Genomic DNA, 27162 nt, shown 5'->3' with positions numbered 1-27162 from the left:
TAATCTCAATGCCTGCTCTAAACTTCAACATATTTTAAATGTTGGATAGGAGTATCCAGTAAACCCCTCGCTCAACCTGCTACCTACTTTAGCTAGATGGTCAGCCACGCAATTTTGGCTTCTAGATATTTTGATAAATAAAGAATTGATGTTTAGTTATTATGTCCTGATATCAAAGTATCAAATTCATGTGCTTCCATTTTTTTTTACTGGAACAGTGAATGGCTGAACAGGACCGTGTATTGCAATAATGTTGAATCTTCGAGTCTTCTGATATTTGAAGAAGACATTACAAATTGTAACAAGAGTTCTAACATTATCAAAACGCACATGCTAGCTTGTGATTGACTGCACACCCAAACAAAAGCATGACACACTCCTATCCTCCTATATATCCTCAAAATCTCATAGGAACCCACTACATACGTTGTACCAAAGATTCATTTAGATGCACCGGCCTATGTCTACCAGAAAAAAAAAGTCTTTAATATAACCACAAAATTTTCAGATTTGTCTTTGTGTGCTCTCCAATTAGAAAAAAAAAAAGAAAAAGAAAAAGATCACTAATGTTATTGCTTTACTTAGTTCCTCAATTTTTGGATTCAGTTAGCAATTTTCACTTTTTAGCTCTTTTAGTTCTGGTACACCCTCGTAAAGGGATTTATTATGTAATACTCTACTGATACAATGTACCAACCTTATATGATTCAATAAAATATTACCTACGGGTTTCTATAAAAAAAAAAGTTCCATCATTTTCAACAAATATAATATATATTATTTTTGTTAGTTCTGCTAGTTAAATGAATCTGTAGTATTAATTTGTTATTTCTCTAAGATAGGATGGAGTCAAAGTCTTTCAATTTTAAATATTTTAAATATTTGGCGCAAACTCAAATAATCACACGTGTTGCCAACACACACACACACACGCACATATTTATTTAATAGTTTTTAATTTATAATCAGGGATACACATAAGAAAGAAAAATTAGATAAATCATAAAAACAAACTGCAAAACATTAAGCTAGAAATTTTAAAGTAAGCACTCACAAACAATGTTAGATCTAAATTTCACTCTCCAATTTTGTAAATTTATGTAAAATCAACACAATAGAAAGGGACGTCCCACAAAAACTTTCTCCTAATTAGTAAATAATGAACAGCGTCATCATACCTTTCTTGTCAATAATAGACATATCGTTGGCACCAATGAATGGTGATCAAATCACACGGTGTACAGAGTACGTAGAGACTACTCATACTAGCTTGCTTGCTAATCCATGTGACCATCTTCTGCATGCGAATTAACTTCCCCTTCTTTTTCTATTTGATAATTAAAAACGCACAACTGATCGAAATGGTACCCGAAATTTAAAAATTTAAAAATTACAAAGTTCCCAAACTATTTGCTACTTTGCAGCTAGCAAGCTTTTGTCATATAGACTCGAAAATTGATGTCTTTGCTGACTTATTATTCAAATTGTTGCCTTTGCTGACTTGCTGTCATTGTATTTCATCTTAATTATAAAATTTACTTGATGAGGATTAACATATATACATTCCATGTATCCAAATCAGAATCATCTAAGTCCAAAATTAAAAAGAAAATCACTTTCAATTATTTTTTTAATAAATATATTTTTATAACTCTTTTTTGTTCTCTGGCATTCCATCCTCTCAACTAGGGGTGCAAACGGATCGGATATTATCCGACCCTATCCGAATCCATATCCAAAAATTTAATACGGATATCCAATATCCGAATATCCGTGCGGATACGGATATGATTTTAAATTTCAAATATCCGTATTTAAATAGTAGATATATACTATATAGTTTAATATATATTATGAAAAAATTTATGTTATTTACTATTATAAAAAACGGATATCTGTACCCATATCCGGTTAATATCCAATCCGTACCGTATCGGTCTAATATCCGATCTGTATCTGTATCCGGAAAATAAAAACAGATACGGATATGGTTTTACCACTATCCGATCCGTTTGCACCCTTACTCTCAAGTCTCAACCACTGTTTGCAATTCATCAGTTTTTGTAAACTCTTAATCGACGCGGTGGAAATTGATATTGTGCGGGACTACTTTTTCTTAATTAAATAATGAAAGAGTGTACTTTTTCTCCTAAATCTTTTATTTTTTTGAGGAGATCCTAAATCATTTCGGTACCAATATAATATGGCAGTCAACCTGAATTCATATCCTCTCAGGTACCTGAAAAGGGAATCTTTTATAATTAGTGGATCCAGACCATACTTTTTAACTCGGCACGAATCTCAAATCCCAATAATACTGCTCCTGCCTGTGTAGAGTGGAAAAAATGTGCCGTGCCGTTCCGTGCCGTTCCGTGCCGTTCCGTGCCGCACCGTGACTAACACGCCGTGACTTTGACCTCGTGTCGTGCCGTGACCAAAATGTCAAGGGGTGGTCCTGGCAAGCAAGTCATGCGGTGACTATTCACGTGCCGTGTTCAAACATAATTGGTAACTAGTCACATTTCTCACGTTTAACAATTTTTTCATAATTTAAATTAGTTTATTCAAGATTCACAATTTGATTAAGACCTAACGGTCCTAATTACACGTGACTCGCGTGATTACGTGCCGTGCCGTGACCAAAATGTTAAGGGATGGTCACAGCACGCGACACGCAAGTCACGGCACAGAACAGTAACACGTGCCGTGCCATTCCGTACCGTTCTGTAATGGAGCTGGCTCCATCGTGCCATTTTTCCCACACTACTCCTGCGCTCTCCTGCGCTAGCCTAAATCTCAATTAACCGTAAAGTGAGAAAAATCTTATACGGTAGATCCAGTGAGCCTAGTCAGACTTGCTAGTCCTAGTCCTGCCCAACCTATACTGTACGCTGTACGTTGCTTTCTTATATTTGAAAAAAAAAAAAATTGAAGTATCTTTCTCATATCTATAAATCTGCATTACCAATCCTTAGTCCTTAGTTTGGTTAACCAGTACCTATACACATAAACTTGAACCGAGGGAGAACGAGTGATCCCAGGCTTCTACAAGACAAGTACTATTACAGTGCTTAATTTCTCTATCAGACACTGATAAGCATACCAATCCAACACCTTATGTAGCCTCAACAAAACGCATGCCACTGCCTAATTGCCCAGACAAATGTGCCGACATCGCCATCCCCTACCCCATTTGGCACTCTTCCTGGCTGTTATCCGGACGGATTTAATCTTATGTGCAATGACTCCACAAGTACCGAGAACAGCCAGGAAGGGTACTTGTGGAGTCATTGCACGTAAGATTAAATCCGTCCTGATAACAACTAGGAAGCGTGCCAAATGGGTAGGGGATGGCGATGTCGCCGCATTTGTCTGGTCAATTAGGCAGTGACATGCTTTTTGTTGAGGCAACAAAAGGTGTTAGCAAGAGTATGCTTATCTGTGTCTGATAAAGATAGCACTGTAATAGTACTTGTCTTGAGAAGCCATGGATCTCTCGTTCTCCCTTGGTTCAAGTCTATATATGAGTATAGATACTGGTTAAACAAACTAAGCATCTAAATCCATCTCAAAAAAAGGTATGGGTTGTGGTCACGATTTGAAACAATTTGGTAAATGCAGATTTATAGAGATGGGAAAGATACTTCAATTTTTTTTTTTTTCAAATATCAGAAAGCAACGTATAGATTGGCTGGACTTGGACTAGCAAGTCTGACTAGGAGATATGCAAGCAAGCAACAAACAGGCCAATGAATTAGCTGGAATGTACTGGGGCCAAACTAGTAAATTGTTGAATTAACATTGCTTATTACTGGTCCTTTGTTTCAGAGAGAAGAGGTTATATATAGAACTAGATGCTGAGGCAATATGTGTTTGTATATATCTTCAATGATTTGGGCAGTGGAAGTGATTCAATTTAGAGAACACAAGCCTCCCAAGAAATCCCTTCCCTCCCTCAATTTTATTTATCAGAAAAAAATGGTTTACAGAAAAGTTTTTTTCTTGTTTTCTTTCTTACTCCCTATACATGGCGCCTCTACTCTGTTTTATTCTTTTCTCCTAATCTATACTTGGAAAATTATATTACAATAAATAATTACAGATCCTATTACATCTATTCTAATTTACATCTGAATTTGGAGATTGCCTGGCTGGTAATGTGACAGCTATAGATGCCTTGTTTGTTCCTTCCATCCTTGCAATTATTGTGACAGCTTGTAAATCCGACAGGAAGCAATGTCGATGTTTGTGTTATTACCAATGTACGCAAAGATACATGTTATGATGTGATTTACTATTTATTATTGGATCTTTTATTGCAGGCATGCAGTATTATTATGTTTACAAATAACAGTCAACATTTCTGATCATTTTTCAATTCAATTTTATGAATAATCCATCATCTTAAACTTGGTTAGGTAGGAAGAATGTGATAGGCCGGTCACCTGTCTTGAGATACCAGATCAGGCTGAGTATTACCATCCAGCCAGCATGAGTATTATCAACAATTCTAGTTACAATGCTTTAAATGAGATAATTCAAACCGTTGAAACTAATATACTTTATGAGTGATGCATGTACATGCAAAATTTGAAAATTTTCGAATTTATTTAGTATAAAATCAGGCGGTAAAAAAGTATGACTTTACGTACATTATAGCAAGTTCCAAACAGATAGCTATGCTCATTGACCTACCGGGATAAAAATTTTATAAAGAGGACTACAAAGATCCAACCTTACTCATTATAATGACCTTTCATTCTTTCAAGTAAAGACGGCCAAAGTTTCCAAACAGATAGCTATGCTCATTGACCCACTATGCTCATTGAAGAGGGTAAAACAGATTGGGGGTTTCCTGAAGTATGGACGGCCAAAGTTCTACCGTCAGTTCGGATTTTTGGTTTTCTGATACTCAGAAAAAAAATTCTGACAAGAGAGATGCTCAGATGGCGAAACATTAATTGCGATATACACCGTGTCATTTGTAATTTGCACAGTACAGAGACAATTACCCACCTTCTTTTTGCGTGCCAATATGCCAAGTCAGTGTGGAGTTTCATCCAAAATTCCATTCAGAAAAGGCCACTGGTATGAAACCTGGTACCGACAATGACTGTACCGGAGATCTGGGAATCATCTTGGCAGGAGGTAAGCGGACTTGGGTCAATGCAAAGAAAAGAATGGGTAAACAGAATACTCTGTGTATGTTGGTGGTTGTGGCGACAGTGCAACGAGGTGGTTTTCAGGGCGAAATGGATGAGATCAGAAGTGCTGGGAGGGAAAAATAATACAAGAAGGGGCACAGTGATTTAAATATTGTTGAAGCAGTCTGTGACAGAGACTGAGCTGTATTTTTTTCTTTCCTATTTTGTACCCTTGACAGCCTCTGTCAAGAGATTTCAAAAAAAAAAGAAGAAGACGCATTAGGGCATACAGCATACTGAATTAAATGTTTAAACTTGTTGGTGAGGGAGATATGGAGGTCCTGCCAGTCTAGAGCTGAGGCAACAAATTTTTGTCAAAATTGGTCAAATTTGAAGATAATTAGTTATAAGAAAATAAGGTTTAATAATATAAGCAGAGAACAATTAAATTAACTAATATGCTCAGTATGAAATGACAGAAGAATTTATTCATTCAAAAGTTCAAATTTAAAACCGTATTTTTTTTCTTTTTGGACGTTATAGTTTGCGGATTTTTTTAGAACGGTATATTTTTTTTCTTTTGGGACGTTATATTTTGCACGCTTTTTAGAACGGTAATTCCATGATCGGATTTTGGGATATCAATGCCAATTTTTTTAATTTATTTTTTGTAATCCTATTAGTTAAAAATTAGGATAAATCTTCCGACAAGAATTTATCCATGAAAGAATGAAAGTATTGCTACCTAAGAGCTCAAGGAAGGCTACTAAACTTTAATTCCGACCGTCAAACATGTACATTAAGATAATTGGTGATTTTAGTTTTAAAACCTATCAATCAATTTTAAACACTGCATTCAATCTATTAAAATTGATTTATTTCATAAGTGATATGTTTAAGTGTTAAATTTGTAAATATTACACTTATGCAGTATAAAGTCAAGCAGTCTAAGAAATGAAAGATTTATAAATTATTTTATTATCGCCATTTTTAATAAATTTTGTATTTACTTTTTAATTTTTTTAAATACATAAATGCACTAAAATTTTAGAATTCTACAAATTAAGTAAATCTTTTTATCAATGTTGGTGAATTAATAATAGGTTAATTAGAATAAATTTCACAATTATAAATATAAGAGGTCAAATTAGCTGGGGAGAATTGGGTCATTAAGAACTTGAAAGAGGCAATTTGGTTATTAACAACCGCTGCCCATATCAGCTACCCTTTTTGTCCACGTAGACACCTGTTTTATATCACAACCGATCTATATATAGAATTAAAGAGGGCCCAATCTTTCTATGCCTAGACTGATCACAATTCACAACCGATCTATAGAATTACACCTGATTTCTCCCGTTCAATCTCCTGATCTCTCTCATTCCAATCTCAAAAGTTTCGACGATGGATGTGGATTCGCTCATGGCGACTGAATCAAGGCCGGAGATAACACAGTACTTCTCATCGGCTCAGGCAGCAGTTGCTTCACCCCTGTTTGGCCTCACACCCGAAGCCTTGGAAGCACTCGAAGAGGAGGGAGGCCAAGTCTTAGTGTACTCAGGGTCCCGCCGCATGCTGTTCCATGGGCCCAAGACGCTCGAGGGGAACTCGACTGTGCCTCTTCCGGCTGGCACTGCCTCCTCTCATTATTCCAGCTATGCACCATTTGGAGAGGTGGTTCTCATTAATCCAGCCGCACCACAAGTTGAGTCTGATGATACAGATATATTTGCTGATGTCGACCCCAAATATCATATGCTAATCGTGCAACAGGGACAAAGGTAATTTCTCAGTTGTACTATGTTGTTTCCTTTTGAGCTCTGACTATTTTGGGTCGTGGTCTTCCAGGAAAAGTGTTGCCCAAGTAGATAGAGCCATACATCATTAAGTCAATCCCAGTATATTTGTCAAACCAAATGATTTGCCAAGCTCAGCCACAAGGGGTTAAGATACTGTGGTTTGGGCCCAACATGTTAGTTTGTTATTGAATTGTCTTGGTTTACTGTTCTTCTCTCTGTCGGCGTACATTTAGGAAATAGCATTCCCAAATTTGATTGACAAATCATTTTTCACAAAAATGCAATTTATATAGTGGTTTGTCAGCAACAAAAAGTTAACTCTGTATGAAGAAAAGCTTAATTAAGCCATGTAGAAAGTCCTAGCAGTCCAAGAGGAGTTAGGAGAAAGAATTGAAATTGTATAGTCGGTAATGCACACAAAAATGTGATTAAATTTCATTTAATAAAGGAGTACAAGTACAAAAGAATTACAAACTCTCTTGTGTCTGTTAGCTTCTCAATTCATGGCACACATTAACATTTGGCGCCTACACTTATTTATACTTTTCTATATGCTGGTTTGTTAACTGGTTTACATCCAATTTACAATTTTCTAGATTAATCTACATTATTTTATCCTTATCTAAAGAGTCCATTATGAAAGAAGTTTAGATGTCTCCTAAATGAAAGAAGTTTACTATACAACTCCTCACCTCTATATTGACAATTTAGTTAATTTCTAACGTAGTATTTGTTTTTCTTAGTTTTGTTTGAAAAATACTTGTACTGGAACTGATATTCATGGCCACTAATTCAAAGCTGTAAACTTCTGTACCTTTCAATTTAGCACAATGTGCTTCAAGAGACCAACAAAAGCAATAGCACAGGTCGTCAAGGCTGTGATAACTCGGTGTCTACGTACGAATGGGACATTTTCCGAAGCATTTTCCATGACTAATCGAAAGAGGAAGCAGCAACTGCAAGAAAATGAGGGTGGTTCATGCGAAAAACCTAACATAAAACTGCCAAGCACCATCAATGTGCATGAAACAGTGCCGCAGAACAATAGTTCTAGCTTAATAATTGTAAGCATTCTATTCTTGGTCAAGCATTACCACAACCATTCTCTCTGGTCCTGAAACTTGTGGAGTTGGTATCAATACGTAATTAGCTAGTAAGGTTCTTAGATTCCAGGTTGATATATATTTATGTCCCTTGTAATTTTACGTCTGTTCGAATGACTATTTGGTTTTCGCTTGACAGATAAAGAAAGTTACAGGAAACATCAAGTTGCGTCCTAGCAATCGTTGTCCAAAACCAACCCCGTCAATTGAGCAGCTGATGAAACTGGCGAGGGAAAAGGATGAGCGCTGTGCACTGGGAGTTGTCTTTGTGGAGTGGAAATTGAGCGCCCCCGTTTTATCGGCAATCCCCCTTGTACCTTCCCTCCACAGCCATCTTCCTTGGTTTTACATGGCTAATGCTGGGCCAAGTCAAGATAACCACATTTTCGGGAACATGACGACACGGCAAAGCTTTTTAGTAGCCAATTTGATTTACAATCTAGCTCCTGCTTATTGTACTCCAAAGATGGATGGTTGCTCTTGCGAGGGCGCGAACGAGACTTTTCTTTTGTTGGGGGATCCCCGAGGTACCCAGTATTTTTATTGAATCCTTCTACTGGAGCCCGCATGGATTTGCCGGGCTCTTGTTGTGTAAGCGGGTATGCTGCATTCTGTACCACAACGCAGGGCAGTCCGGAGGTTGTTATTTATGTTCATTGTAGGGGGAATATTGTGAGGGTAGATATGATCCGACCTGGGGGTGCATACTGGGAGGAGCATCCTTATGTCTTCAGACATGGTCGAATTGGCGACATTATTAAGATGGTTTTATGTGGTGGCTCTGTGTACTGCTTTTTCACATTGCACACCCTTATTTTCAAGGTTGAAGATCTTAGCTGGCAGCTTGTAAAATTGCACACCCTTGAGATTGAAGGAAAAGTTGTAGTGGTCGGCCATCCACATTATTTCCCCCGTGTTTTGTCGGGGCAAAACTCTATACCTTTCTTTAGGATGGAGATAAGTGGAGACACGTTTGATTGGGTGGAGATAAAAGACAGTGATGCAGAGTTGGACGGGCGCATTTGGTTTGTCAACTGCCGTCAATCATTTTGTGTAAAAGTTGCAGGGTCTGGGCAGAAAATTTTCTGGTTTGAATGCAAAGGATTAAGTGAATTGGGACGCAGTACTGCATATTCACTGCATTGCTTAAATTTGCATGCACGTGCCCACTGCAGGCTCACCGCAGATTCAGTTATCTGCAGCTGGCCTGCATGGGTTGACCTAGGCTGCCCCTCTGTTCTCTTAGACCATGGGATATCCTGCGACGACCTTATTCCTGACTTCTGATGACATCATATTTCTACATGTTGTCTCCTTGCTTATTTGTTTTCCTAATATGTGAGTCTTGTAAATTCTGTTTTGGATTTATAAGACTACATTTTATGCTTGCAATTATGTTTTTAGATTGTATTGGTAATGCCTGTATGTGCATGGCATTGTCAGCAGAACTTGACTGATCAAATGTTATAGTTTTCTAGTGTAGTATGTTGATATTGGATATTTTATGTTTATGTGGAACTGACTGAACTAATAAATGAAGGTTACTGGGGACCCCAATGACATGGTTAGGAGTTGCTTTCTTACCTGACTACAAGCTTGATTTTTCCCAGTGGCATCCTCATGTACTATATTATTTTTAGTTTTCATTTCTTTTTCACTTCCTATCTTTTCCGGGCATCTATGTAGTTGAGTACTCTTAACAGTGACAATTTCTGGAAGAATTCTGCCTGGTCTTGTAAGTTAAAGATGGACCTTAACAGAGACATTTAAAGGACCTTACAATGCTTGTACCCACATTAGAACCATCAGGAATTGAGCTTTTGTCAGTATGCTTTATGTCTTTGTTCTCTTAAGTTAATTATGATGAAGAAGTGCCTGCAATGCATGAGGGTTTATCACTATGGTTCAGCTCTTTTCAACTTTTTTTTATTTGTGTACATACCAGACTTGAGTTATACTAGGGGCTTGGGCCTGGATGCATTTGGCATCTGAGATGCTAATGGTGTGCTTTCTGGTTTAGGATGCCATACACAATACCAGTATGGCAACATGTAATTGATGGAACATCCCACCATTACTTTTCAATTGTAACTGGGAATTGTTGGACCATAAGCATGAACTTTGTTCCAAGCTTAGTTCTAGTGAATAGACAAGGTCAATTATGGTTGATACTGAAACAAATCTACAGATCACAGTTTGATGATAACTTAGATTTTATTTTTATAATTTGGTTCATGCAGATAGAAAATGCTTCAGTTAGACCCAAGGAGAAAAATCACTGCCAGGTCTATCACATTCTTTCTACTTAAACCAATTTTAAGATGATGGACTATCACTGTCAGGTAAATCATCTGTCTTGAAAAATCACTGCCAGGTCTATCACAGTATTATTATGTTTATAAATAACACTCAATATTTCTGATGATTTTTCAATTCAATTTACGAATAGTCTATAAATTCAAGAGTAAAACATATGACTTCGTAGTTCATACATTATAGCAAGTTCCAAACAGCCAGCTATGCTCATGGACCCACCAGGTTAAATTTTATAAAAAGAGGACTACAAAGATCTAACCTTACTCATTGTAATGACCTTTCATTCTTTCAAGTAAAGACGCATTAATTAGGGCATACAGCATACCGAATTAATGTCTAAACTTGTTGGTGAGGGAGTTATGGAGGTCCTGCTAGTCTAGAGCTGAGGCAACGGATTTTTGTCAAAATTGGTCCAATTTGAAGATGGGGACAATTTCATGTATGTCCCTCAAAAGTTTCAATATTACATATTTATCCTTGAAAATCATACAAACTCACATATTTGTCCAATCTAACTCTATAACATATAAAATATTTCTAAAAATAATTAAATAATATTTTTTTAAACTTAAAAAAAATATTTTACAGTATTAATTAAAAAATATGTTGACTATTATGCTCTTTGTTTTTGTCTCTTTAATCCATCTAAGTTCTCTTCTCTCTAAGACACCAAACCTCCTGCCTCTCTCTCTAAACGAAAATAGAAAATTAAAGCAGCGAGGAGTGACAGAAATCTGTGTGAGGGGAGGCGACTAGGGAAGGCGGGGATAAATCTGTGATTTGGTGCTTTCGGAGAGAGTGGCGAGGGAGGTTTGACGCCTTACAGAGAAGAGAACTAAGGCTGACTAAAGAGACTGAAGGGTATAATGGTCAACATATTATTACTTAATATTGGAAAATAAATTTTAAAGTTTAAACAAATAGTATTTAATTATTTTGGAGATATTTAATATGTTATAGAGATAGATTGAGCAAATATGTTAGTTTGTACAATTTTTAAGGATAAATATGTAATTATTGATTTAGGAGGGATAAATACGTAATATTGAAACTTTCGACGGATATATATGAAATTCCCCCTTGAAGGTAATTAGTTATAAGAAAATAAGGTTTAATAATATAAGCAGACAACAATTAAATTAACTAATATGCTCAGTATGAAATAACTTAAAACAACAACCTTCATAAAAAAAAAAAGGAAATGACATAAAACAATGAATTTATTCAATCAAAAGTTCAGATTTAAAACAATATATTTTTTTTGGGACGTTATAGTTTGTGCGTTTTTTTAAAACGGTAATTTCATGTTGGAGATTTTCGGATATCAATGTCATTTTTGTTTTTTTGGAATCCTATTATTAAAAATTAGGATAAATCTCCCGACAAGAATTTCTCTTGGAATTTGGACTCCATTGCTATGAATTAAAGCAATCAAGTTCTATAACAGCAAAATAATTGCAAATTTTACAAATTATAACTAAAGGATAGTGATTTCCCAAAAATTTGCTATGAATTAAAGCAATCAAGTTCTATAACAGCAAACTAATTGCAAATTTTACAAATTATAACTGATTTCCCAAAAATTTGATCTCTCTCCCCAATGCAAAGTATTTTTTCATTTTCTTTGACAAATAACCCTAGAAGTCGGAGTAAAAATTTAAATTTATAGAACTGAATGGTACAAACTGGTTGAGTCATGAAGAATTTTGTACAATAAACATCAACGATTCATAAGGTATTGACCTTCTTCTTATACACATAATTTCTAGAGAAGTAAATAAGCAAGGTTAGCTCTATGGCACTTAATCCAGCCAATAGCCAATAAAAGTAGTCCAAATGTGCTCTATTTAGATTGTTAGAAAACCAACTCTCTCCATTGCTTGAGGTTATTTTATCAATAAAAGAGATCAGAATACTGCTCAGAAAGGCACCAATTCCTAGTATGCTCAGATACAATGCTTGACCAAGGCTTCTCAATGAATCTGGCATCTATGTTGGAGGAAAAAAAAAAAAAAAGATAACTAAGATTTGAAGGAGCATTCATATACCAGTATAGCATACCAACTGATCAACCGCATTTCCTGTCATTCTTAATTACTTAAACCCGGTAGTGCTCTTCCTATCATCTATATCACCAGCATATTCACTATCACAGTACCCTTTTAAAGGAGCCTCATTTGAAGAGGTATAAAAAATGCCTGCCTTAATAAAAGGGCTATTAATTACCTGGAGCTATCTGATTTCTTATATGTTCTGATTGGCATGGCAACATGTTTTCCTTCTATTTTATTGTTGTATTTTTGCTTATGAGAGGCAAGATCTTCTCTATTAGGGTTATGGTTGTAAACCTTTGATACTTGAAATTGCTATTGTTTGATTTGATTTCCTTTTGCATATTACCTGATTTCTTAATAAAACGGCTATTAAATTTACGTATTTCTTCTTTTTTGTTTTTATAAAAAAAAATGACTAGAAAAAGAGTCAGGCGACCTGATCATAGAAGAATTCTTGCAACCCAACGACAGTGAACACGTCAGCCATGCCAATCAGAACGTATTGCGGGACCACCCACCATAGACTCATAGGTATGGTTGCATCAGGCTGGTCTATCAGGCCATACTCCTTTGCTGTCTTGAGTCGTTTCGTCTCCACCAAAGCAGCCACCACCATTGTCAGTAGAGAAACTGCTATGCCAGTGCTCACTCTTTGCAACATGGTGATTCCCGAGGATGTTTTTGAGATTTGACGTGCAATAGGTACAATAACACGGTCATATAGTGGAATGAAGACAATTATTGAGATTGTACCTGATCCAATAATCAAAAGTTCCAAAATGTTGCTATTTTGTTCAAAACAACCCCAATAATAATGAGAAGATAAAACCAAAAATATAGTGTCATATGTAATAAATTTATATGCTAAAATGTTACCAAAACATGTTAAGGCAGCCGAAGGCACGGAGAGAGAAGAGGTGAGGTGGCGGTCAAGGGTTTGAGTCTGTTTCGTGAAGAATGTAACGAGTTGTGCGAAAATCACGCCATAGACTAGGCTCGAGGCCCATATTGGGAATAGCCTTAGAATACTCCTTGCTTCTTCTATTTCACTGACAGTGTGGTCCCTGTATACCGTGCAACTTAATATCTTAAATGGTAATTGAGATAAGATAAAATGCATGGGCGAAAGCTATAGATGCGTACTTGTCATTTTGGTTCTCTGCATCATCTTCTCCTGCTCTGAATCTCTCTGTACAATTTCTCAGACTTGTCTTAGCAAAAGAGACAAAGATACTGCCAAGCCTGGCAAATGGGCTGTTTTTCTCCATTACATAGAAGCGGTACGTACTGGTACCAAGCAAGAAGATTATGAGAGCTAATATCATTATGACGCTTGGAATCCCGAAGACCAGTCCCCATCCTATGTTGTCCTGTATACATCACCATAAAACATGAGTTATGTAAATGATGAAACAAATTGACAATATTATTGGACTTGGATTGGAGAATAAATAAAAATAAATAAAATAAGAGTGAGGCTAAGCACTATGCATATCGCACTTTGATCCATATTATGAATACATGTCTTCATTTTCAAAGTTCAAATAATCGATCCGAACCGTTCATCGTGATCCTCGCAAGGAAATGAACAGGGAGGCCAAATTTTACAACTTTTAGAATTTTTTTAATTTTTTTATATAGGTACAAAATCATTTAATCTAAAGATTCTAAAAGTAGTGATTTTCTATCTATATAGAAAAATAGAAAAAAAATTATAAAAAATATAAAATTTGTCCTCCAAGCACATTTTCAAATGGAGATCATGTTGAGTGGTTTGGATCGACTGTTTGAACTTTGAAATAGTACGGACCAAAGTGCACTAATGCATAGTACCATAGCCTATGATGAACCTGTATATAGCTCAAAACAATGACAGCAATGGTAATGCCAATGGACATGGCGAAATACCACCAATTGAAAAAGGAGCTTCTAGAAGCACACTCTTCTGGATCATTCTGGTCAAACTGGTCGGCACCAAATGCAAGGCTGCACGGTTTGTCAAATCCCTGAGCGATTGCTACAAGATACAAGGAGATGAAGAAAAATTCCAGTTGAAACGAAGTGGCCCCGCACTGTGGTATATTTTTTTCATGAGAGTGGCACGGTGATGGTTGTAGAGGTGGGAGAACTGCTGACAGTGCCAGCATGCCATAACCCTGTAACATGAGTGTGCCAAATTCTATTATACCAAGGCTGACGCAGTTTCATATTGTTTTTTGTTTTTGTTTTGTTTATTAATTTATTTGTTGTGTCAAATTCGAATTTAGTGTTGAATGGGGTATTGATGTTGTACCTGATTGGTATATACCACTATACCAGTACCTAGTGTATCACCTACACGGTACTGAAATTTAATATTTTGGTTCTGTACCAAAGATTATCTTGTTCTACTTCTTTTTTCGAATTTACTATTTCTGGTAATCCTGGTCTCAGATGAGATATGTGAGCTAGGATTAAACAATGCTGAATGCTCCAAACAAAGTGCTGAGATCATGTATTGTGCAAAAGAAGATTGTCAAATTAGTAATTGCTAAAAGCGTCAGCCGATAGTGGTGCATTTTAAATAAGATTGTTAAATTAGCAATTGTTTTACATTTATGTAATTTAAATTATAATTGCCACATCAATTACCATATCACCATCCACAGTTTATTTGTAAGTGGAATGAATATATTCTAAGAGAGGCAAAAGTGTTGCAACTCCGTAATCTTTCTTTGTTGCTATATATCGAAGCATAATGAAATTTCTATCTATATAGAGTGAGGCTATGGTACTTTGCAAAGCTCGGATTGGATCAACTGCTTAAAGCCTAAACATTGATCTGAACCACTCAGCATAATCGTCATATGAATATGTACTTGGAGACCAAAATTTACATTTTTTTTAATTTTTTTAATTTTTTTAATTAGGTTGAAACCACTACTTCCAGATGGTTCAAAATCTTTAGATTGGGTGAATTTCTATCTATTTAAAAAACTGTTAAAAAGTTTGTAAAATATGTAAAATTTGCTTCAAGTACATTTTTATTTTGAGATTATTTTGAAAGATTCGAATCAAATGTTTAAACTTTTTAAACGGAGATATTGACCTAGCACGGACTGTTCCGCGCTTGGCAGAACCATAGCCTCACAGCCCTCACGCAACTATATATATATATATATATATATATATATATCTCCATTCTATTATTAAGCACGTTGGGTGTCCGATCCGCCAACGGCTACGATTGAGAGATGAAATTTCGGATTTGATCTCAGCTCTTCAATTACATAATTTGTCTTCTTTTGATTAAATGCATCTCTTTTATGTATAAAAGTATAAATTTAGTTAAAAACATACCCACCACGTGTGCTGCCACACGATATGTTACAATTTAAAATGAACAAATTTTGAAATTTAGCTATATATTTATTTGTTTTCTTATTCCTTTATTTCCATATTTTTCCTCTTCAATTGAGAAGACTCAACCTTTCATTTTCTTATTTATTGTTTCCTTACTTTTTCATTTCTATACGAATTACAATGGAAATCATTTTTTTTTTATTTTCATATTTTTCTTTCTTTGTTTCTATACATATTGGTGTGGGCAATTTAAAATATATTTTCAATATATAATATATCAATGTGTGTATGTGTGTGTGTATTCTAAATTGGAAACAAAGAAGAATATAAATTGGAACGTATGTGTGAATATATATTTTTCTTATAATATGTGTGTGTGTATATATATATCCTATACATACAAACGATAACACTTTTTATTTATGTTTTTTGATATCATATTATATGTTGATATTGAATTGTTGTATGATATTTGATATTAGATTCGAATCGAGTTATTATTTGATATCATTGGTACTTAAAAACAAAGAATCATCACATCATCAAATTGTTATCAGAGATCACGATTAATGTTAATTAAAAATACATAATCATATAAATTTTCTATTAACATGTGTTTTAATTTTTAGATAATTATTATTTCTATTGATATATTTGTTTCTTATAATATGTCCCCGTTGCAACGCACGGGTATGATACTAGTCTATATATATATATATATATATATATCTATCTATATCTATCTATATATATCTATCTATATCTATATCTATCTATATATATATCTATCTATATCTATCTATATATATCTATCTATATCTATATCTATCTATATATATCTATCTATATATATCTATCTATATCTATCTATATATATCTATATATATAGATATATCTATCTGTACAGATATAGATATCTATATCTGTACAGATAGAGATAGATATATATAGATATGCTACCGAAAGCACATTAGCCTATCTCTATATATATATATCTTAGATCTATATAGATATAGATATCTATCTATATAGATAGATATAGATATCTCTATCTATATAGATAGAGATATCTCTATCTATATAGATATATATCTATATATAGATATATATATAGAGAGATGGGCTATGGTGCATTGCAATGCATGAACCCTTTTATGCATTACACTCTAAATCATGGATTTAAAGTCTAAACAACCAATCCGAACCGTTCATCTTGTTCTTCATATTAATATGTGCTTGGTGATCAAATTTTACATTTTTTGGAATTTTTTTACTATTTATTAAGCAATTTTGAACGTCGCTGATCTGATGGTCCAGAAAATTTTACTGTTTTTTACTGTTCACAGAAAAACAGCAATTTTCAAAAATGCTTAATAAATAGTAAAAAAATTCCAAAAAATGTAAAATTTGGTCTCCAAGCACATTTCAATATGGATTAAACATTTAACGGTTCGGATCGGTCGTTTGGACTTTAAATCCGTGATTATAGTGCAATGCATAAGGGGGTTCATGCATTGCAATGCACCATAGCCCATCTCTCTCTATATATATATATATCTATATATATATAGAGATAGGCTAATGTGCTTTCGGTAGCATATGGGCCGAAATACACACGGTCCAAATTTGAAATTTTAAAATCCAAACGGTCGATCTGAACCGTTCATCTTATTCTCCATATTAATATGTACTTGGAGACCAAATTTTACATTTTTCTGAATTTTTTTACTATTTATTAAGTATTTTACAAAATTGTTGATCCAACGGTGGCTGCACAAAACAGTAAAACCGTTGGATTAGCGATTTTCAAAGTGGCTTAATAAATAGTAAAAAAATTTAGAAAAATGTAAAATTTGGTCTCCAAGCACATATTAATATGGAGAATAAGATGAACGGTTCGGATCGACCGTTTGGATTTTGAAATTTCAAATTTGGACCGTGTGTATTTCGGCCCATATGCTACCGAAAGCATATTAGCCTATCTCATATATATATATATATATAGTAAGGCTTGGGTGCTATGGATAGCATAGAGGGCTCCGGTGCTACGGCTCAATATTCGAGTTTTTAAAATCCTAACGGTTGATCCAAACCGTTTATCTTGTTCTCCATATTAATATGTGTTTGGAGACCAAATTTTACATTTTTTGGAAATTTTTTACTATTTTTTTAGCTTGATAGAAAATCAAATATCTGAATGGTGCAGAATTTTTTAGATCAAGTGATTTTCTACCTAGCTAAAAAAATAGTAAAAATTTTCAAAAAAATGTAAAATTTGGTCTCCAAACACATATTAATATGGAGAACAAGATGAACGGTTCGGATCGACCGTTAGGATTTTGAAAACTCGAATATTGAGCCGTAGCACCATAGCCCTCTATGCTATCCATAGCACCCAAGCCTTACTCTATATATATATATAGAGTTAGGCTGGGGTGCTATGGATAGCATAGAGGCCTCTATGCTACGGCTCAATATTCGAGTTTTCAAAATCCAAACGGTCGATCCGAACCGTTCATCTTATTCTCCATATTAATATCTGCTTGGCGACCAAATTTTATAATTTTCTGAATTTTTTTACTATTTATTAAGCCACTTTGAAAATCGCTAATCCAACGGTTTTACTGTTTTGTGCAGCCACCGTTTGATCAACAATTTTGTAAAATACTTAATAAATAGTAAAAAAATTCAGAAAAATGTAAAATTTGGTCTCCAAGCAGATATTAATATGGAGAATAAGATGAACGGTTCGGATCGACCGTTTGAATTTTGAAAACTCGAATATTGAGCCGTAGCATAGAGGCCACTATGCTATCCATAGCACCCCAGCCTAACTCTATATATATATATATATATATATATATATAAATTGTGTAATACCAATACTCATTTAATTATAAACATTTGACTTTAATTTATTACTCCACAGATTAAATCCAACCATCGCCGCTAACCCGTTCAATTATCTGAAAATATTTCTAGTGAACAAGAATGCTGACACTTGCTGCAAGTTGACTTACGTGCAGCTGGCATCAATTATCATTTTGCATTATTTTACAGCTGAGGTCAAACAAAGAACATGCAGGTCACATGGAATCCATATCCTCTACATTAACTCAGAATTCGAGTTAATGCATCTCAGCCGTTCGATAGAATGCACGGCTCCTTTGATATTCGTGCCAATACGGATTGGACGGTCCAGATCCATTCTGTATTAACTCAAATTTTAAGTTTATGTAGACGATCGGTCAGTGCCACTAGCCATGTTAAATTTATTTCATGTACACTTGCCCAACACGATAAATGTCACATAATAAAAAAGGAAAGAGTTTCTACAAACTGGCACCCATTGTCGGGTGTTTTTTAACGGGTTATATCTGATCCAATCCGTTAGGGGGTCGCGAATAGTATTTGACATTTTGACTCGTATTTTAGCAATCGAAATTTCTTAGACAGATCAAGTTGGATAAAAATCAGAAATTTCGTCAGATAGGATAGTACTTTAACATCTTTTATATTGAAAAATGAATGTGACACTATCAAATTAGTTGGATCGGATCTTGGTCCGTTTGGATCGTTACGAAAAGCATGAAATTAGCACTATATTTGGGTTAGTGATTATTCTTCTTCACTATTCTACATTTGGATCACTCTAAGAATAGAGCTATTTAGCGTTGTTCTTGCTAATCCATTCAAAAAATAAAACAACGCTAACCCCAGATTAACACTATCCTTGCTATTTTCGAGATTGCATCCAAACGCACCATATTATTTAGAGGACATAATTTTTTTAACTTGATCTGATACCTGTGCCTTTGCTTTTATGGCAACTGCCAACTGGACATGAAAGCCACCACGAAAACTAATTTAATTTTCTATTCTACCAATCACACACTTTGAAGTTGGTGATTAGAAAAAAATCTGTACTGCAGTGACAGCTCAAATAGGACCAATGGAAGGAAGAAGAAAGGATAACTGCTTTCTTATGAATAGACATCTGACCCCAACGGTTGTCCGCCCTTCAGCAATTTATTTCAAATTTTCAATAGAGTGGGTCCACTTTCAGTCACTGTCACTGTCAGTGTCTATCCCTACTCCAACACAACGGAGTTTCAGTCATTGAGACGGAAAGAAAAGCGAACGTAGAACAGGGACAAATCGTCCACGAGTGGTCTAGACGTCAAGTATTAGAGTGGGAAAAATAACACTGCAGAGTTGGCTCCATCACGGAACGGTACGGCATGACTATTCTGTACCGTGATTCGCGTGTTCTGTGCTGTGATCAGCTTTTGAAAATTTTGCCACGGCACGTAATCACGCGAGTCACGTGTAATTAGAACCGTATGTCTTAATCAAATAGTGAATATTGAATAAACTTAGTTAAACGTGAGATACATAACTAGTTACGTTTGGACATGGCACGCGAGTCACGGTGTGACTCGCGTGCTTTGACTACCCCTCAATATTTTGATTACGGCACAGCACGAGTCCAAAGTCACAGCGTGTTAGTTACAGCACATTTTTTCCACTACTCTATCTAGTATAGCACGATTATTGACCCAATAGGAATCAAATATAAATTTTGAAAAGAAAAAATGATTGAATTCGGTATTAGACGATTGAAGGATTTTCATAATGATAATTGAGTAAATTTTAAAGAAAAAAATTATTGATGCACTTCTTAACTGCATCTTACAAAATTATTATTGTTATTTTTTAAAACGACAGGGGCTGTCAAGCAAAATTCAAAAAAATATCACTTGTCTTTTTTTCTCTATTCAGACAAAATCTTTTCACTCTCATGCACACACTTTTTGGTCCAAACAACGAGCTCGCTATTTCTCCGAATTTTTTATTAATAGAAAATAAATAAATAAAATATCGAAATACGGCATGACTTTTGAATTTTGTCGAAAAATGAGTAGACCGGGTTGTGTAAACCCGTCCACCGAACGGGTCTAATTATCCCGTCCGAGTTATATTCCTGATTAATTATCGTTAATCAACTTCACTGTTAAAAAAAAAAAAAAAAAAAAAAAGTCGGACGGGTTAAGGCGTCCCGTCCCGACACAAAAAAAAAAAACCGGACAGATTAAGGCGTCCCGTCCCGACGCATAAATTTTTTTTTTTTATTAAGCGCTAATTTCTTCTTGCCTCACAGCTCACATGCTCTATGGTCTATGGAGCTTTTAAAACACTCAATTTCTAGATAGGAGATATGAACTTTGGTTTTCTTTTGTCCTTTTTTCATTTGTTTTTACTGGGTTATTGTTTTTCATTGGTTGAGGATAAGTGAAAGTTGTGGGCTGGAGGAAGCTGTTTTGATTTATTTTTAGTCGGGACGGGACGCCTTAATCTGTCCGGTTTTTTTTTTTTTTTTTTGGCGTCGGGACGGGACGCCTTAACCCGTCCGGCTTTTTTTTTTTTTTAACAGTGAAGTTGATTAACGGTAATTAATCAGGGATATAATTCGGACGGGATAATTAGACCCGTCCGGTGGACGGGTTTACACAACTCGGTCTACTCATTATTCGACAAAATTCAAACGTTATGCCGTATTTCGATATTTTATTTATTTGTTTTCTATTAATAAAAAATTCGGCGCTATTTCTACTTTCCTTCCTTTTCAGACTATCTTGTTCGTTAATTTTGTCCATTTTCTCTGCGAAGAATTTTGTACAATTCTTTGTCGATTTTTCTTCCATTTGCTCAATCTCTACTCGTGATCTCGTTGGTTCTATCTCCAACGACCTTTAATTATCCTACAATGTATTTTCAATCTATGCAATCGCTAAGGGTACGTTTCGATGAAACAAAAAATAGAGTAAGAATAGTAGCTAATTCAACTTTTGATTGAATTAGTATAATAGTGAGGTAATCTATATAATACAAACAAAGAATAGTGAATTAGTGTTATTCTTACTCCATTCAAACATCGAATAGCTCAAAAAAATAGCATTATTCTCGGGTTAGTACTATTCTTGCTCCATCCATACAAGAATATGTGATGCGCAGGAGTAAAGTCAGTACGCATACTTTTAGCGTCTCTCTCTTATTTATTATATACAAAATGAGCTGTAAATATATTGCATAATTTGTATAAACACTTTTGTTATATAATGTATGCATGTTTCGAGTTTTTTATGAGTTTAATTTTCAATGAAATTGTGATTGTATGAATCTTTAAATTTCATTTAGGAATTTTCATTTATGATTCAAAATGATTGCCTACAGCATTGGATGAAATCTTGCCATTTTTTTTTTGTTAGTTCATACAAACTTTTTCTAAAAAAAAATTCATACAAACTCAATGCAATGTGCATGTGAATATATGTATAGATAAATATTTTGGTGTAAACACTTTTGCTAGTGATTGTATGTGTGTAATTAACTTGATAATTAAACAAATTCAAGCTACTCGCATATCTTTCTCAATATATGATCTTTTGTTTATATAAACTACTTTGTGGAGCAAGTATAAATTATAAATTTCAAATTTGTTTTATTAATGACAAAAAATATTAACACGTTTTTTTTATTAAGTATAAACAATTTCTAAAGAAAGTATAAATATGTTTTCCAGGTTGTATTTGTAATTTAATATTTTTAAATATTGAAATACATGTGATCATAAAATTCATGCTTAGTATACGGTCTTCAATTAACTGTTTGATCAAATTAACAAATTCGAGCTACATGCATGTATAATTTTTATTAAGATTTATCTAACTTTGATCAATATATATAGATTTTATGAAATAGTATTAAACAACATTTTTTATATTTTTATTTCTAATAACACATAGTATAATCACTTCTATGTCAAGTATACACATTTTTCAAACTTAGTATAAAAAATTTATGTGAGACAAATAAGTCTTTGGTCTAATAGCAGGTAAATGACAATATCTTTTGTGTAAGAAGTCATGAGTTCAAAAATTAAATAAAATATTTTTATGAACATTAAATAAAAATTGAAAAAACTTGACTTCTATCTTTTTAACTCAAAATAATATTTCTATGTGCCGATAAAGAGAGTGCATGAATTGAGACACAGATATCATGATCCAAAAAATTAATAGAAGTTAATGAAAATAATATATATATATATATATATATATATGCCCCTGCTAGGCCCTCCCTTTTCAATTTAATTACACTCTATTTCTTACTTTCAATTATCTTTCATCCAATTTCATATTCCTATCACAGCCGCTCAGGGATAAATTTTTTGCAACGCATAAATTTCTGAAAAATCTTACCTATATATATTCAGCTCAATATTTTATTACGAAATTTAATTTTAATCATTTACTGAACTTTATTGTGACTAGAGATCATTTCAATGAAACATTTTTATCATACCAGTCGGTAAGATAGATACAAAAAGGTATTTATTTAGCTTAACGACAAATGTACGCATAAGAAAAACAATTTGTTAGCTTATAGGTAAGAATATAATTTTTTAGAATAACATTAAAAGAAGCCGAGATGTACTGAAATCTTTTAATAAAATTTTGAGAAAATAAAAAATATCATAATTTTTATTGGTACATAGGTCAATATAAGTTTTATTATTATGACGAGATTGACATATACAACATTTTATATAGTTTTTAAATTATGACAAAATTAATATCATTTTATTTAATTAATAATTTATACTTTTTTTAAAATAAAAAGACTTATAATTATAAATTTTATACTTTATGATATGATGTGTTTAATATATTTATTTTATTTTATTTCATCTGTTAGTGTTAACAAATAAAGATATGACCGATTAATACTTAATAAATAGAAACAATGATACATAAAATTAATTTTAAATATATTTATGAATACAAAAATATCTAACCCGTACGACACGCATTTCCCAGCACAAAATCTGAGCTGTCTCGTACAATGATTGTCTCCAATCTCGATTTCAAATTCGCATTCCGAGGCGCGCGGGACCCAGACCAATGATTTTTTATTTTATTTTATAAAACCAGACCAATGAATTTGGCAATTTGCTAAAGAAAACAATAGTTTCTGGAATTATACCCTCATATATTTTTTAATTTTATTTATTTTGGTTCTTAGTGAAATCTCAATAAGATCTTATAAGACCTCTCTAATCTAAGCAGGAATTAATGCTCTGATCGTACTCTTAGGGCCTGTTCGGATGTTACGGGATTAGACGAGATGGGATTTGACGTTTTGAAAAAGCAGGAACCCCACGGATATGGATATACGCGGAATTAGTTGTGGAAAATATTATTTTTCTTTCTAAAATGTTTGATAGTATACAATTTTCTTTATTAATAAAATTATCAATAATATAATTAAATGAATGGATTAAAAGATAACATAACATTTTGTATTAATTTTTTTTATAAAATAAAAATATTTTATATAATTAATTTAAACCTACTAGATAAGGAGACACATATTCAAATTATAAACGATTTATTATTTGAGAATGAAAAGACAAAATATGAAGAAAATTAACGGCAACAAATAGAAGAAGTATATCAAAACTTTCAAAACCTGAAATATATAATCAAACTCAAGCTTGTAATAATATAAAATTTCTAACAAGCAACTTAAATTTAAACCAAACAATTGACAGCACACCGATTGGGAAAATCAAAATTGAGTTGGATTCAATTTTCGCTTTCCCACCAAATTACATTATGTGGGGATGAATTTGGGAAAAGTGATGGAAATAAATTGAGAAAATACAAAGCATCCGAAGAGGTAGGGCTGGCAAAAAAATTTGAGGTTCGTGATTCGATTCGGGTTTGATTCAAGTTTAATTCGATTCAAAATGGGTTCGAATTGAAACGAACCAAACCAGGTTCGGTTCGGAATTAATTCAAACCAAATTCAAACTTAGCCTGGTTCGATCGAAATAAGTTCGTGATTTTTTTGTGGTTCGAATTTCATAAAATCACCGGCCATCCATTTACCTGATGAAATTAAAATTCAAGATAGCGAGTCATAATTTAACTTAGCCGACACTCCCTCGCTCTCAAATCTCAATAACCTAGTTATCTCTCCACCTCTCCCTCTAACTCTAAAATCTAGCCGACGCTCTCGGTGACTGGCTGTCTCTCCTGCTGTCACTCCTCTCTCCGGCCTAGATGATTGTCTCTCTTCTCTCTTCGGTCGTCTCTCATAGTTCATACCAGGAAAGCCGTCTCTGATGTATTTTTTCATGAACAATTTTTCAACTTAAAAACACTTATTTCATAGTTCATACCAGTAAAAGGAAGCCATGTGAATTTTGTCCCGCGAGAAAAAATTAATGTATAAACTACCGGTATAACTAGGGCTGCTAAAAAATAATTTAGTTCGTGATTCGATTCGGGTTCGATTCGAAAAATATGTAGTTCGCAATTGATTTGATTCGAAATGGGTTCGGTTCGAAACGAATCAAACCAGGTTCGGTTCGAAACGAATCAAACCAGGTTCGGTCCGAAATTAATTCAAACCAAACTCAAACCTTCGGTTCGGTTCGGTTCGGTTCGTTGCCACCCCTACGAACAGGTATAGGAATTATAAATGTAATTCCCTCAAAACCCATGTGTTCCCATTATAAAACTCAACATCCGAACAGCCCCTTAAAAAAAAAAATGGTGGCTCTGGTCTGGTTACAATAAAAAATGGAAAACAATAATATAAACTAAAGTTAGGTGTGGTCCTGCCTTCGCCACATGGTTGATGAGTTTTGAGTTTGGGGAAATGTTGACTCGCAATAATGAATCTAAATTATTATTTATGATCTATTTGAGAAGTCTTGCATCTAAGTTCTAAATTTTTAAATATTTAATTTCACCTTAAATAATAATTTTTTTTTTAATATTCTTTTTGAAGTAATTAAAAAAAAAAAAGAGAGCCGAACTTAAAGTTTTATGATACATGCATTGCTTTTTCAAGTAGATCATTATTACGATTTGGATATTATAGTTTGAGAAAAACAGACGGCCTAAAAGATTTAAGTTTTGAGGAATTAAGCATAAGAACAACCTAAATTTAATTTCTCAAAATTGGAAAAAAAAAATATATATATAAATACTTACCAGTATGTAGAGGAGAGTAGCAAGAGCGATGGCGCGGTAGCGTCCAAGCCATGAATCAGCCAGTGAGGCACCGAAAAGTGGCAGAATGGAGGCCGAACCCGACCAGGCATTGGCCGTAGCAGCGGCTGCTGCATTCGACAGCCCGAGAGGACCCGTCAGGTAAATTATCAAGTTGACCGACACACCGTAGTACGCAAATCGGGCCGCCACTTCCAATCCTTCATTCAGATTAATATCATTAATTAATATAAAATTTTCTATTAAGTCCATTTTATAAGTACAGTATTATCGAGAATTAAATAATTAATTATGGGAGAGAAAGGAGTGCTGAATAGTCTACGACTCTACGTAGACGAAGTCTCAGATACTTAATATTTTTAATTTTTCTGATGTATCTCTAGTTATCATATAAAATTAATTGCCACAGCTTATTATTGTTGAATAGTATATTGTTTCTAATGAAATGTCACAGCTTATCATTTTGCAGTGATATTAATGTTACAATATAAAATTGCCAGCGAAGCATTAGGAATTATTGCAACGGGTAAGGGGGGTGTCCGATGGGCATCGGACCAAATCCTGTTCGATGGGCTGTTGGAACCGTTGGATTTGCTTTAGGATTTGTGCCCGTAATTTCGCGTCTACTTTAAAATCCGTACGCACGAATCCTAAAGCAGATCTGACAATTCCAACAGCCCATCAAACAGAATTTGGTCCGATGCCCATCGGAAACCCCCCTCTCCCTATTGCAACACCCTGTTGTAGATTTACTGTGCACAATTGCATATACAGATTCTAACTTAAAAGGCACATTTGGAAAATTACTCTTTTGCAGATACACTCTCATACCGGAAACTAATTAATGGGGAAATACATATGTAAAGTAAGATTATGGTTTCATTCGCAAAAATAAAAAATCACGTAAGATCAGAGAGAAGGGGCAGAGGAAGAAAGAAATACCAAGTAGAAAAGTTCCGGCGGTCCAGCCACCGGAAGAGGAGCGGCGAACGGGACGGCCACGGAAATCAACAAAGCCGATCAACGGCCCAGATCGATCGAGGAGGGGGTGATGCTGGGACTCCATGGAATGTGAGCTCATGCTCTGTTTTATTAGCTTCCGGGCTTTGTTACTCTTATTTTCTTCTTCTATTTAATTTGAGTATATGATTGGAGAGAAGGTGGATATTTGGTTTCGGTTTGCCTATAGTATTTGGGAAAGACGTAGTCTAAGGAGACTGGAGAGGCAATTTCGGATCGGATATTATATGATTCATATTCGGATCCATATCTTTATTTGTATCTGAAAAATTATAACAGAAAAAAATACGGTAAGATTT

The 27162-nt window shown here is 34.3% G+C and overlaps 2 protein-coding genes across 2 annotated transcripts; one reads left to right on the top strand and one right to left on the bottom strand.

Moving 5' to 3' along the window:
- Positions 1-6485: 6485 nt before the first annotated feature.
- On the top strand, positions 6486-8890 carry LOC144575920 (uncharacterized). The gene is made up of 3 exons (XM_078326172.1): positions 6486-6925; positions 7770-8007; positions 8186-8890. The coding sequence occupies exons 1-3, from the start codon at positions 6549-6551 to the stop codon at positions 8591-8593; spliced, it is 1023 nt and encodes a 340-aa protein (XP_078182298.1). The 5' UTR covers positions 6486-6548; the 3' UTR covers positions 8594-8890.
- A 3112-nt stretch (positions 8891-12002) lies between these two features.
- On the bottom strand, positions 12003-27075 carry LOC144575622 (protein NRT1/ PTR FAMILY 5.10-like). Its single transcript, XM_078325828.1, has 7 exons — positions 26786-27075; positions 25826-26043; positions 14267-14572; positions 13560-13786; positions 13293-13480; positions 12853-13169; positions 12003-12351 (listed from the first exon to the last, which is right to left on the bottom strand). The coding sequence occupies exons 1-7, from the start codon at positions 26922-26924 to the stop codon at positions 12091-12093; spliced, it is 1656 nt and encodes a 551-aa protein (XP_078181954.1). The 5' UTR covers positions 26925-27075; the 3' UTR covers positions 12003-12090.
- Positions 27076-27162: the final 87 nt, after the last annotated feature.

Source organism: Carex rostrata, chromosome 24 (genome assembly GCF_964058835.1).
Source record: "Carex rostrata chromosome 24, lpCarRost1.2, whole genome shotgun sequence".
Classification (NCBI taxonomy): domain Eukaryota; kingdom Viridiplantae; phylum Streptophyta; class Magnoliopsida; order Poales; family Cyperaceae; genus Carex; species Carex rostrata.
The sequence above is the reverse complement of the archived record's forward strand: the minus strand, read 5'-3'. Positions and strand labels throughout refer to the sequence as shown.

Coding starts and splice junctions, on each gene's coding strand:
- LOC144575622 (XM_078325828.1), bottom strand. CDS start 26,924: ATGAGCTCACATTCCATGGAGTCCCAGCATCACCCCCTCCTCGATCGA. Junction 14,573..25,825: donor CTACTCTCCTCTACATACTG/GTAAGTATTTAT, acceptor CTCATGTTACAG/GGTTATGGCATGCTGGCACT. Junction 12,352..12,852: donor AAGAATTCTTCTATGATCAG/GTCGCCTGACTC, acceptor CCTCCAACATAG/ATGCCAGATTCATTGAGAAG.
- LOC144575920 (XM_078326172.1), top strand. CDS start 6,549: ATGGATGTGGATTCGCTCATGGCGACTGAATCAAGGCCGGAGATAACA. Junction 6,926..7,769: donor ATCGTGCAACAGGGACAAAG/GTAATTTCTCAG, acceptor CTTTCAATTTAG/CACAATGTGCTTCAAGAGAC. Junction 8,008..8,185: donor ATAGTTCTAGCTTAATAATT/GTAAGCATTCTA, acceptor TTCGCTTGACAG/ATAAAGAAAGTTACAGGAAA.